We start from the raw sequence: 12,678 nt of genomic DNA, 5'->3' as shown, positions 1-12,678 counted from the left end.
CTTGGTGTACTTGCAGGAGAGCCATGGCGTGCAGGGTGGAGGCGGCTTGTCCAGCGGCACCATAGGCCTTAGCCAACAGTTTAGGAAGTTCTAATGGTTCCACAAAGTTTCTAATATCCTCTTCAGTAGATGAAGATGTGGAACTATAAAGATCAAGATAGAATTCTTTAAAAGCATTATTAATAGCAGTGGCCGAGGTAAATATTTCACCACTAGTAGATTTCACTGAGGAAATGGTAGGAAAAGACTCTCTGTTTTATATATCTAGCCAGAGGCTTCCCTGCTTTTTCCCCCGACTCAAAGTATGACTGTCTTGCCCTGAATAGTCAAAACTCCATGTTCCATGACAAAATAGTATTACAGGTGCATCTCAATAAATTAGAATGTCATGGAAAAGTTCATTTATTTCAGTAATTCAGCTCAAATTGTGAAACTCGTGTATCAAATAAATTCAATGCACACAGACTGAAGTAGTTTAAGTCTTTGGTTCTTTTAATTGTGATGATTTTGGCTCACATTTAACAAAAACCCACCAATTCACTATCTCAAAAAATTAGAATATGGTGACATGCCAATCAGCTAATCAACTCAAAACACCTGCAAAGGTTTCCTGAGCCTTCAAAATGGTCTCTCAGTTTGGTTCACTAGGCTACACAATCATGGGGAAGACTGCTGATCTGACAGTTGTCCAGAAGACAATCATTGACACCCTTCACAAGGAGGGTAAGCCACAAACATTCATTGCCAAAGAAGCTGGCTGTTCACAGAGTGCTGTATCCAAGCATGTTAACAGAAAGTTGAGTGGAAGGAAAAAGTGTGGAAGAAAAAGATGCACAACCAACCGAGAGAACCGCAGCCTTACGATTGTCAAGCAAAATCGATTTAAGAATTTGGGTGAACTTCACAAGGAATGGACTGAGGCTGGGGTCAAGGCATCAAGAGCCACCACACACAGACATGTCAAGGAATTTGGCTACAGTTGTCGTATTCCTCTTGTTAAGCCACTCCTGAACCACAGACAACGTCAGAGGCATCTTACCTGGGCTAAGGAGAAGAAGAACTGGACTGTTGCCCAGTATTCCAAAGTCCTCTTTTCAGATGAGAGCAAGTTTTGTATTTCATTTGGAAACCAAGGTCCTAGAGTCTGGAGGAAGGGTGGAGAAGCTCATAGCCCAAGTTGCTTGAAGTCCAGTGTTAAGTTTCCACAGTCTGTGATGATTTGGGGTGCAATGTCATCTGCTGGTGTTGGTCCATTGTGTTTTTTGAAAACCAAAGTCACTGCACCCGTTTAACAAGAAATTTTGGAGCACTTCATGCTTCCTTCTGCTGACCAGCTTTTTAAAGATGCTGATTTCATTTTCCAGCAGGATTTGGCACCTGCCCACACTGCCAAAAGCACCAAAAGTTGGTTAAATGACCATGGTGTTGGTGTGCTTGACTGGCCAGCAAACTCACCAGACCTGAACCCCATAGAGAATCTATGGGGTATTGTCAAGAGGAAAATGAGAAACAAGAGACCAAAAAATGCAGATGAGCTGAAGGCCACTGTCAAAGAAACCTGGGCTTCCATACCACCTCAGCAGTGCCACAAACTGATCACCTCCATGCCACGCCGAATTGAGGCAGTAATTAAAGCAAAAGGAGCCCCTACCAAGTATTGAGTACATATACAGTAAATGAACATACTTTCCAGAAGGCCAACAATTCACTAAAAATGTTTTTTTTATTGGTCTTATGATGTATTCTAATTTTTTGAGATAGTGAATTGGTGGGTTTTTGTTAAATGTGAGCCAAAATCATCACAATTAAAAGAACCAAAGACTTAAACTACTTCAGTCTGTGTGCATTGAATTTATTTAATACACGAGTTTCACAATTTGAGTTGAATTACTGAAATAAATGAACTTTTCCACGGCATTCTAATTTATTGAGATGCACCTGTATATCTGTATTTTAATTGGGTCAATTCTCTGAGGCCATTAGACAACATTCGGTGCTTCAGCTCTGCCTCAGCACTTTTAATATTCCCTTCCAATTCCACAAGTTCTTGTACTTTGGATTTTTTTGGTGAAAGTGGCATACTGTATAATCTGGCCCATAAGAACCGCCTTAAGTGCCTCCCAAGCCATGCCCACAGAGGATACTGAGGACCAGTTGGTCTCCATATAGACACTGATTTCAGTCTTTAGCATTTGTTGGAATTCAGGATTTTGCAAGAGGGGTCCATTAAAGTGCCAACTATATGATTTCCTTTTCTTCATATGTGGCAACACCTTTAAACACACCAGGGCGTGATCTGAGACTAAAATGTTTCCAACTGAGCAATCAACGACGGATGAAATGAGGGACTTAGATATTTTTAAAAAATCTATTCTAGAGTAAATCTTACAGACTGATGAAAAAAATGTATAGTCCCTACCAGATGGGTTCAAAAGTCTCCAAATATCTGTAAGACCAAGATTTTTACACACCCTGTGAAGCATCAGTGTTGCTCTAGGGCAGGGATGGGCAACTTTGAAGGGGGTGAGGGCCAACATTTTTTCTCCTTTCTACCAAGGGGCCGGATTATAAATCCGCACTCTAACAATGTTCACCCCTTTACTTAATTTCCTCATTTTTTGTGGGTAATCTATGTACAACTAATGCAATGTTGTTTTAAAGATTTTGTTACCTCAACATTTTTATTTAACAATATTTAAAAAACGAATATAATTATTTTGTAACTTGCGTTTTTGCTAAAACATGCCATTCACACATACACATTCATGTAAAATTGACAAGCAATATACTTCAGACTTACATTTTCAAGAAAATGTATCTCATTTGCATTGTCTACATTTGCAACAGACAAACACACAAATGAACAGACAACATTTTCAACCACACCTCATAAAACAGCTTATAGGTATTAGTTAAAATCTAAATATTATCATCAGTAACAATACTGGATACAAGAACAAAACATTTCAGTGCATTAATACAAAACATTTCAGCACCACAACATACACACACAGACTGAACAGTCCCGTGCGACAGAGAACATTCTCTCTATTCGCAAGTCTTTTCAACAATCAGTCAGGCATCTCAATCACGAATTTCTTAAAAGTTTCTTCCTCTTATAACAATTTTTTCGTTTTTCACAAGCATGAAAAAAAATGCTTTCGAAACAACATTAGATGTCTTTGGTGATTCCCGCACTGTCACGGATTTCATACAAACTTTTATTTACCCTTTACATCTGTGAGGAGAGCAGCTCTGGTGTATGTATCTCTCATAATGTACGCCTCTTTGATCAATGGTGTATTTGCAAATCAAATTGAAATCTTTAATGACAGATTTTGTATCCAGGCAAACAAAAGACATGGGTTCCACCTGCTTACATTAACAATAGCGCGCACTATGTCGCTGACAAGCTGAGGTAAAATTTAGCTCAATTTACCTTATAAATGATGAGCAATTGTAAGATGTTGCATGCTAGAATCCTAGAATGATCAGCAGATCTGCTAAGAACAAGCGACCTTTTCTGGTCAATAGTTATAATAACATCATAAACAGAATGCAATCTTTACATAAGCTCTTTCTCAAAGAAATAAAATCAAACCTCAGTCTTGTCCAACGGGCCGTATTCAACGATACAGAGGGCCGTATACAGCCCATGGGCCGCCAGTTGCCCATCCCTGCTCTAGGGGGCTTGCACACTTTTGCTTCACTATGATCAAGGACTGAGTCCATCAAAAGATTAAAGTCTCCTCCCAATATTATATCATGAGGGGTGCCAGCAGCTTGCAACATCCCTTCAAGATCTATAAAAAAGCCCTCATCATCAATGTTAGGTGCATAAATATTAGCCAAAATAAGACTTTGTCCCTGTATTTCAGCTAAAACTATAATGACTCTTCCTAATTTACGTATCTTTACTCTGTTTGAGACATTTGAATTGTAGATGTTTATTTATCAGTGTAATGATTCCCCTGCTCTTACTCGAGCCAGCACTATAAAAATATGCAAACCCATATCTTTCCAAATCTTTCAGCTTCCTGCGGAGAAAGGTACATTTCTTGAAGAAACACTATATCATATTTCTTATGCTTAAGAAGAGAAATAACCTTCCTTCCTTTTATGGTGTGCCCCAACCCATTCACATTCCATGAAGATAATTCCCTCTCTGATGACTCCAGATAATCGATCCATTTTTCGATATCCCCCTCTTGTGACCACACCAGTAAACTTCACTTCCATGGCAGTGATCGATCGACATATCACAACAAGATCCTCCAAGTGAGCAATGACCTTCGTCAGCATTGCCGACATGTTCAGCATCTCTCGTCGCATTTCCCGCATCTCTACAACCAAATCGACTCCCAGGCCTGCGGCCTGCTCAGGGGTGTCAGCTTGAGCACATAAGTGTCTTTTAATGTCTCCAGAGCCTGAGGATTTGAATTCTTTGTCATATTGTCCTCCTAGAACAGTTATGGAACAGAGTGTATCGAATCTCACTGGTTGATGTCATTAAAGGTATTAAAACTAGCAAAGTGCACAGAGCTCGCCGTTCACACGCCAGTCTTCGCATTGTGTCACATCTGAACCTCTAAATGATTGTTTAACGTTTATTTGTTTTGTTAGTTGAGGGTGTGAAGTCATGTTTGCTCTCAAGAACATATATATATATATATTTTTTTTTTTAAGAAATAAATAAAATTAATTTCAGAGTTAGGTCATATCATTTTATTATAAGTAATATGCTAAAGAAATTCTTCCCTCAAAAATGAAAATTGCCATCACTTGTTTCAAACCTGTATGACATTCTATATTTCGTAGAGAACACATACTGTAAACATTATTATTATTATTATTATTATTATTATTATTATTTATTTTATTTTATTTTATTTATTTTTTTAAATCACCTTTTGTTTTTGTTTTTATGTAACTAAGGACTTCCTACAGGTTTGGAAAAGCATGAGGATGCAAAACTGATGAGAGAATTTTCATTTTAGGGTGAGCTATTCCTTTAACTACGTTACTTACAATGAAGTGCTGAGATCTTCTTGTATCAGAATACATCTTTTGGCTCCCCTTGCATTTTCATCTGAATAATCCCCATTAAGGAACTAGTTGAAAAGCTCTGCTCCACACAAATCCAGATATTAAATGGAAAAGCTGCTCTAAGGAGAAACAGCCCCAGACATCTTTATCTGGGTAAAAAAGAAAAAAAAAAAAAAAACTTTAAAAGACATTCAGCTGTAATCTTCTTTTAGCCTTGATCGTCAGTAAGAAGCCTTCACTTCAGTATATATCTCAGTAGTGAGCGAGAGCAGAGAATGTCAGAGCGGAAAGTTCTTGAGACCTATGGACCTCACAGTTCTAGCTATGTTCTGTTTAATTGGCCAGGTGAGAGATATACACTCTCACCTTCCACCAGAAACCAGACGGCTGGAGCTCACTGAGCACTGAAATTAAACCTGACTGTCAGCCTAATTGGTCCTCTTTCTGTTGTGTGCTGTTTGTGTCTTTTCTTGAGTTATGAGAAATGAAGTAGGCTGCCTCACCACTGATGATGTGGAGAGAGTGGCTCTGCTAATGAGAGGCTTTTGAAATGTTGTTGAATAAAAGCCTCAGTCTGTTTATTTGTATTATGTGTAAATGCAACTAATATGGCAGCAAATTTGAGTTCTGTCTTCATTTAGGCTCTTTGTCTATCGTCTATCTTTTGACTGTTTCTGGGTGTTTCTCAGAAGACACAATTCCTAAGAGGAGATTGTGTCACTGTTTTGTCTCTGTATTGTGTTCCTCCCCTGCTGAAAAGACCGGCTTTGGCCAAGATAGATTTCAAAACTGGTCCACACTGGTTTGGTGCTGGTCTAACTGGTGAACCAGTATAGCCATGATGCTTACCAGCAAAACTTATCTGGTGAAGCTGGTTGACCAAGTACTATTTCATCCCAAAATGTAAATGATCTCATTATTTAGTCTCATTTTGTTCCAAACTGTGTTGGGTGTAATCCATTAACAAAAGTAATATGTTACTGTAATCTAATTACTTTTTTAGTCAAAAAGGAGTATTACACATTACATTTTAAATTATTATTTATGTAATGTTATAATATGTTACTTACTTCAATTAAATAGTTACTTGTCGTTGCATTACTTGGTTTACACACATTTCTAAAATTATTTAGAATATAATAATAATTATATACTGTAGAATACACTTTACATTGAGGTTCCATTTGTAAAGGGTTTGAAAGGGGGTTTATTAATAACTTATCTGAAAATGTATTATAAATAATTTATATGCAGTTATAACAACATGATTAAAAGGGTGACTTTCATGCAATACCTGCCAAATAGTGAGCCTATCTAAACTCACATATTGTAAATGCTAAATAAAGATACTTATTCATACTCATTTTTAATCAAAACCATTAAATGCCATAATTCATGATTTATGTCATGATCCAGCAAAAAAATAGACTTAGATAGAGATTAAAAGGTGTTGTGTTTATATTCATTACTGTAACTTTTGCAGATCTTCATGCTCATCCACAGCATTGTACACTGAAAAAAAAAAAAAAAATGGTTTAAATTAATTCAATTGTGGACATTAGCTCAACACAATAAAAATGAGTTTCCTTAATATGAAATTAAAAAGTAGGCTCTTTTCAATTACATTATGTATATATAATAATAATAATAATAATAATAAATATATATTTTATTGAGTTAACCTAACTTAAATTTGATCCGTTCAAATAACTCCATTAAACCTTGCTTGGTGCAAAAAACACATTACCATATTATATATTTTTATAATGTATGACAATAGGTGCTGCTGAGAGTTTACAAACCATCCTCAGCCTAACCATTAACGCCACTCTTCTCCATAATGGTAACTTCCAAAAATATTCAACATTACAGAAACTCCTCTAAATCCCAACATAACAGAATATTAATTACTTTCAAGTCTCATTTTGCATACAAATACATTAAAATAACACTTAATTTCCAAATCTACAAATCTACTATACTCAAAGAATTATGTGCCATGGTTGCATTAATATACAAATCTACAGTTATGCAACAAATATTATTCACATAGTCCCAACACAATTGAAATCTGTAAATGTAGATATATTTTACACAATTTAATTAAGTTGAGAGACCAAATACAAAATAATTGTGTTGCATTAACCTACTTTAGGTTAAGCAAGCAATAAAAATCATGTTAAATGAACACTATCCATTATAGAAGTCTAAATCCATTTGAACATCTCATAGCAAAGCAATATCACTTATTGATGACTGTGTCGAATTTCAGTTGACTTTATGCATTATAATAACGTTCTCATCTCAAACCTGTACATATTAAGCTGATTGTGAGTGTGCTGGTTTAGTATTTTCAATAAAGCTGCTTTCCTTTTTTTCAGTGTATGACAATTCTGATTTATCCATTCTTTATCAAAAACATTTCTTTTTATTTAATTGTCTATTTTATGAACATTACTTTATCAATCTTTGTTGCCTCAAAAAGTGTTCCTTAATGCAAAACGGACAACTACGAGTTACCAAAGAACTACTGTATTCACAGTATTACCCACATTATCAACCTATGAAAATGTGCCTTAAAGGGATAGTTCACCCAAAAATTTTAATTCTCACATTATTTACTCACCCTCATGATATCCCAGGTGTGTATGACTTTTTTTCTTCACAAGAACACATTTGAAGAAAAATAGACAAATATCTTAGCTCAGTAGGTCCTTAAAATGCAAGTGAATGGAGATTTCTTTTTTGAAACTCCAAAAACACAGACAGTCAGCATAAACTTAATTGATACGACTCCAGCAGTTAAATTAATGTCTTCAAAAGCAATATGATCACTTTTGGTGTGAAGAATATCAATATTTAAGTACTTTTTAACTATAATCCAATGCTTCCAGTAAGCTTCACGAGAGGGTGGAATCATGCGTCTCTCGTGTGACGTATTCGCATTGCCATGGCTCCATTGTGAGTAAAGAAACAGATAAATCAGATCTAAACCAAAACCAACAAAGCTACTGTACAGCGTTCCTCCTACTTACTTGTAAACAGTTGTTCTTCCAGCTGTGACACTTGTTCCTCAGTTCTCGCGTCTCGAATGCATATGCAATTACGTCACGAGCATACCGCTGCTAACCGGAAGGATGATTTAGAGTAAAAAAAAAAAAAAAAAAAGTACTTAAATATTTATCTTTTTTGCACCAAAAGTGTTTGTGTTGCTTTAGAATACATAAATTTAACTGCTGGAGTCGTATGGATGAAGTTTATGCTGACTGTCTGTGATTTTTGGAGCTTCAAAAGAAAAATCTCCATTCTCTTGCATTTTAAGGACCTACTGAGCTGACATATTTTTCTGTTTTTCTTCAAATGTGTTCTGGTGAAGAAAGAAAGTCATACACACCTGGGATATCATGAGGGTGAGTAAATAATGAGAGAATTTTCATTTTTGGGTGAACTATCCCTTTAATGTAAAGTGGACACCTGTGAAATATTTATTTATATGAACATTAGTAAGCAATGAAAGTGTACCTTAATGTAAAGTGAACACATGTGAGCAAGAAAGAAAGAAAGAAAGAATGAAAAAGAAAGACCAGTGTTTGCATACTCTTTGCAAATTTAGATTTTTGGTTTCACTATTCCTTTGAGGTAGTTAAGACTTGAGGACACCAGCACACCAATGGTGACCAGCAATGCTGGTATTTTAAGCAGGCTCTTATTTGATTGTATGCTTACAGTGTTGCTTATTATATCTGACCTAACTGACATGCATTGATTTATTTGTTTGACAGTGTTGGGTGGTCTAGAGTCTCGTGGGGTCCTGAGAAAGATCAGCGATATGTTGGAGATAATCATGAAGAGGATCGACACCCTATCGAAACTGAGCAACATCAGCGAGTCCCAAAGACTAGAGGAGCTGAGCTCTACTCTCCAAAGGTACACCCTTCTCATTTATAATCATTAAAGATCATCATCATTTGCTTTTCATTTTGTTGCATTAGCACTAAAAAAGCTTCCTGTCTTTGTCAAAAACTTACAAAAGAGAGAAAGAAAAATCTAATTGTCCAGCATGTCCATTTTGTTTCATCTTGAATGCACATTACATCGTAATTACAACTTCTGAGCTTGTACGTAAAATATTCACAGGAGGACTTGAAGGCAGCAACTGTCTAAATATTTCTCATCTCAGAGACAGAGTAAAGTGCTTTCTGATGAGTTGAGACACTTCCCAGAGTTTTCACCTGTCTCCATGGAAACAGATGCCTGGCACATCAGAAGTTCAGAGGGTTGCTGATCTCAGGGATTTATTTTGTGTGATAACTTCAGACATCAACTAATCCCAGAAGATAAAAACACCCACATGCCTCAGTTAAACAGTTTGAGGCAAATAAAAATATGTTGTCAACTTTGAATTTCTATAGCTGGGTTTCCATCGAAATGTTTCACATTTTTTAAGCGCATTTCTAAAAATGTGAAAATATGAATCATTGCACGTTTCCATCCACTAAGTCATGCACATCATCTTGAGGGAGGCGCCTTGTCATGAATCATGATGGAGCAGCTGAATGACCTCTTTGCTTTGGGAAGATTTTTATTGGCATGATTGGAGCAATTGTACCTCGTTTTATTAAATGCTGCCAGAAGACGCCACAGAGTAAGTGTAATATCTTATATAATGAGGGCTGAAATGGATGCAATGCCCACAGGCTGCCAGCCTCCCCATACCTGGGAGCACCCACACTCAATATATTCTAAGAATTGTGTGTCATGGTCTGTCCTTTCAGTAACATCAAGCTATCGCACACTCAGAACACGTGCACGAATAGTCAAAACACTTAATCGTTTTGCGAATAATCTGTTTCCATCACCTTAATGCATATTATAACTAATGCAAAACTCTAGAAAATCCACGTCCTCCTAGCGCATTAAATTGTAACCGAATTTTGAGTTTATTCGCATATCGAGCGTTTCCATTCAGGATTTCTTATGCGAAATTTCAAAATGCACAAATTTTTTTTTTGAATGGAAATCCAACTTATGATGGTTTAAAACAGAAGTGTGTAATTTATGTACCACTAGAGTCATCAAATGGAATTTTTTTAATTATTTATTTTACATTTTCCTATGATACACAAATAAACTGTAATTGGATGAAGTATTTAAGAGTTAGTGATTGGTTGATATTCTTGACTGGCTACTAAAGCAATATCATGCAAGCAAGAGTGCTGTTATGGCTTTCACAGCCATGCTAAAATACAGACTAAACAGCATGACTGCGAGTAGGATATTGCTTTAATACAACAATTCAACTGACAAGTAAATTATTAACTAAGGAAAAATTAAGGACTGTTCCAAAAAACATACTTGTATGTGTAACTACTATTACACCACAGATCAGGATTTGCTGTTGTTAGTTCGTAAGATGCGCCTCTGTTACTATTTCAAAAGCGTCACTTCAGAACAAGTAACAATGGCTTGGGCTGTTTCTTACAAGTTATTGGAGCAGCAAGGACATATGTGATAGAGAGAGAGAGATAGAGAGAGAGAGAGAGAGAGAGAGAGTGCTGAGCATGTGTGATAACCTGCGTCTGCCGCAACTCCAAAGCAGTGATAAACAGTAAAGATGAAGTTTTTAGTTTAACTTTGTTTATCAGCTGTTGTGTGGTAGTCATCCGTTCCAAGTGATCGCAAAGTGATGTTGATTTACGTGCTATCAGAAATATCCTATGACTATTTCACTCACGTTCAAGTGTTTTGTTGTCGGAGAGAAAACATGGAGGACGCCTATTTCATTCTTGTATATTTCTTGGGGAACTCTTATTTTGATACAGACACAGAATCATCCTGGTTACTTGTGTAACCTCCGTTCCCTGATGGAGGGAACGAGACATTGTGTCGATGTAGTGACACTAGGGGTCACTCTTGGGAGCCCGAGACACCTCTGGTCTTTGATAAAAGGCCAATGAAAATTGGCGAGTGGTATTTGCATGCCACTCTCCCAGACATACGGGTATAAAAGGAGCTGGTATGCAACCACTCATTCAGGTTTTGTGCTGAGGAGCCAAGGTCCTGGCCATTTCAGCGGGTAGTTCAGCATTGTGGCAGGAGGGACACAACGTCTTGTTCCCTCCATCAGGGAATGGCGGTTACACAAGTAACCAGGATGTTCCCTATCTGTCACTCACTCGACGTTGTGTCGATGTAGTGACACTAGGGGTCCGTATACGAAACGCCGCAACTGGCTGAACTGTGTTATGTGAACTGGCAGTTTGTGACGGGCAGACCACTGTGTGCCTCTTAGCCAGTGCACCAGGCCAACACGTAACCTCCCTCAACAATGTTATGAATGTCGAACGGCCCTTTGGGGACAAGTCGACTGCCCAAAGATAGAGACAGGCTAGCCCAGTCATGGCCTCTTATCCTCTTTATTTTCCTCTCCCCAAAAAAAAGGAATTAACCGACAGGGGCCACCAGGTCTAGTCAGGGGGATGTCACTCCCAAGGGAAAGACACCACGGAGACCACACCCCGCCCAAAGCGGGGGGGGGGGGGGGTATTTTGAGTGCAAATACGTCACATGGTCTTGCCGAGCTTTGTCGGAAGTATGTCATGTGGAGAAGTCCCATGGTAGGTCCTACTCTGCGTGGGAGGAGTTTCTACTAGCATGGTGACTGGGGCAGAGGGGCCTCTGCCCAAGGAAGACGCAGTTTACCAACAGGGAAATGAATTAGCGGAAAATATACATCGCATTGGGTTACCTATGGGAACCACCACATGCGGAGCACCTACCCCAGTACAGGGCTTAGTTAGCACGTGTGCTGAGCCGGCAGCGAGTTTTTCCGCAAACTTGTCTGCCACAGGGCTCGGAGGAAGTCAACCAGGGAACACAGCTTGTGAACACTACTGGGAGTCAACAGCGCACGTCTTCAGCTCAGGGGAGGTGAAAGGCGCTATGCGCAAGCGATACACCCAACCAGCTGTACCGGACTTACCTGCTTGTGCGTGCCACTACACGGGACGAAACCGGTTCCACCCGGAGATTGTAGAACCTCGCAAAGGTGTTGGGTGTTGCCCAGCCTGCTGCTCTGCAAATGTCTTTTAGAGAGGCGCCACTGGTCAAGGCCCAGGAGGCCGCTACACCCCTGGTAGAATGGGCTCGTAGCCCTACCGGGGGCGGCACGTCCTGGGCATGATATGCCATTGTTATGGCGTCAATGAGCCAGTGGGAGATCCTCTGCTTGGAGACAGTGCTTCCTTTCTGCTGTCCACCAAAGCAGACAAAGAGCTGCTCAGAGACTCTAAGGCTCTGCATGAGATCCAAATAGATGTGTAAAGCACACACCGGACACAGCAACGTCAGGGCTGGGTCTGCCTCCTCCTGGGACAGCACTTGCAGGTTCACCACCTGGTCCCTAAAAGGGGTCTTGGGAACCTTGGGCACATAGCCCGGTCGGGGTCTCAGGATCATGTGAGAGTAGCCCGGACCGAACTCCAGGCACGTTTCGCTGACAGAGAACGCTTGCAGGTCTCCTACCCTCTTGATGGAAGTGAGCGCAGTCAGGAGTGCAGTCTTCAAAGAGAGTGCCTTAAGCTGAGCTGACTGCAAGGGCTCAAAGGGGGCTCTCTGTAGACCCTGAAGAAC

General features: G+C 38.9%; 1 protein-coding gene across 1 annotated transcript in view; it reads left to right on the top strand.

Moving 5' to 3' along the window:
* The window catches only part of LOC127450325 (alpha-1,6-mannosylglycoprotein 6-beta-N-acetylglucosaminyltransferase B-like), a 292,577-nt gene that overhangs the window by 47,139 nt on the left and 232,760 nt on the right, over positions 1–12,678 (top strand). The window contains exon 3 of the mRNA XM_051714336.1: positions 8,829–8,973. Coding sequence (XP_051570296.1) covers positions 8,829–8,973 — 145 coding nt within the window. The remainder of the gene's footprint in view (positions 1–8,828; positions 8,974–12,678) is intronic.

Source organism: Myxocyprinus asiaticus, chromosome 13 (genome assembly GCF_019703515.2).
Source record: "Myxocyprinus asiaticus isolate MX2 ecotype Aquarium Trade chromosome 13, UBuf_Myxa_2, whole genome shotgun sequence".
NCBI lineage: Eukaryota > Metazoa > Chordata > Actinopteri > Cypriniformes > Catostomidae > Myxocyprinus > Myxocyprinus asiaticus.
The sequence above is the reverse complement of the archived record's forward strand: the minus strand, read 5'-3'. Positions and strand labels throughout refer to the sequence as shown.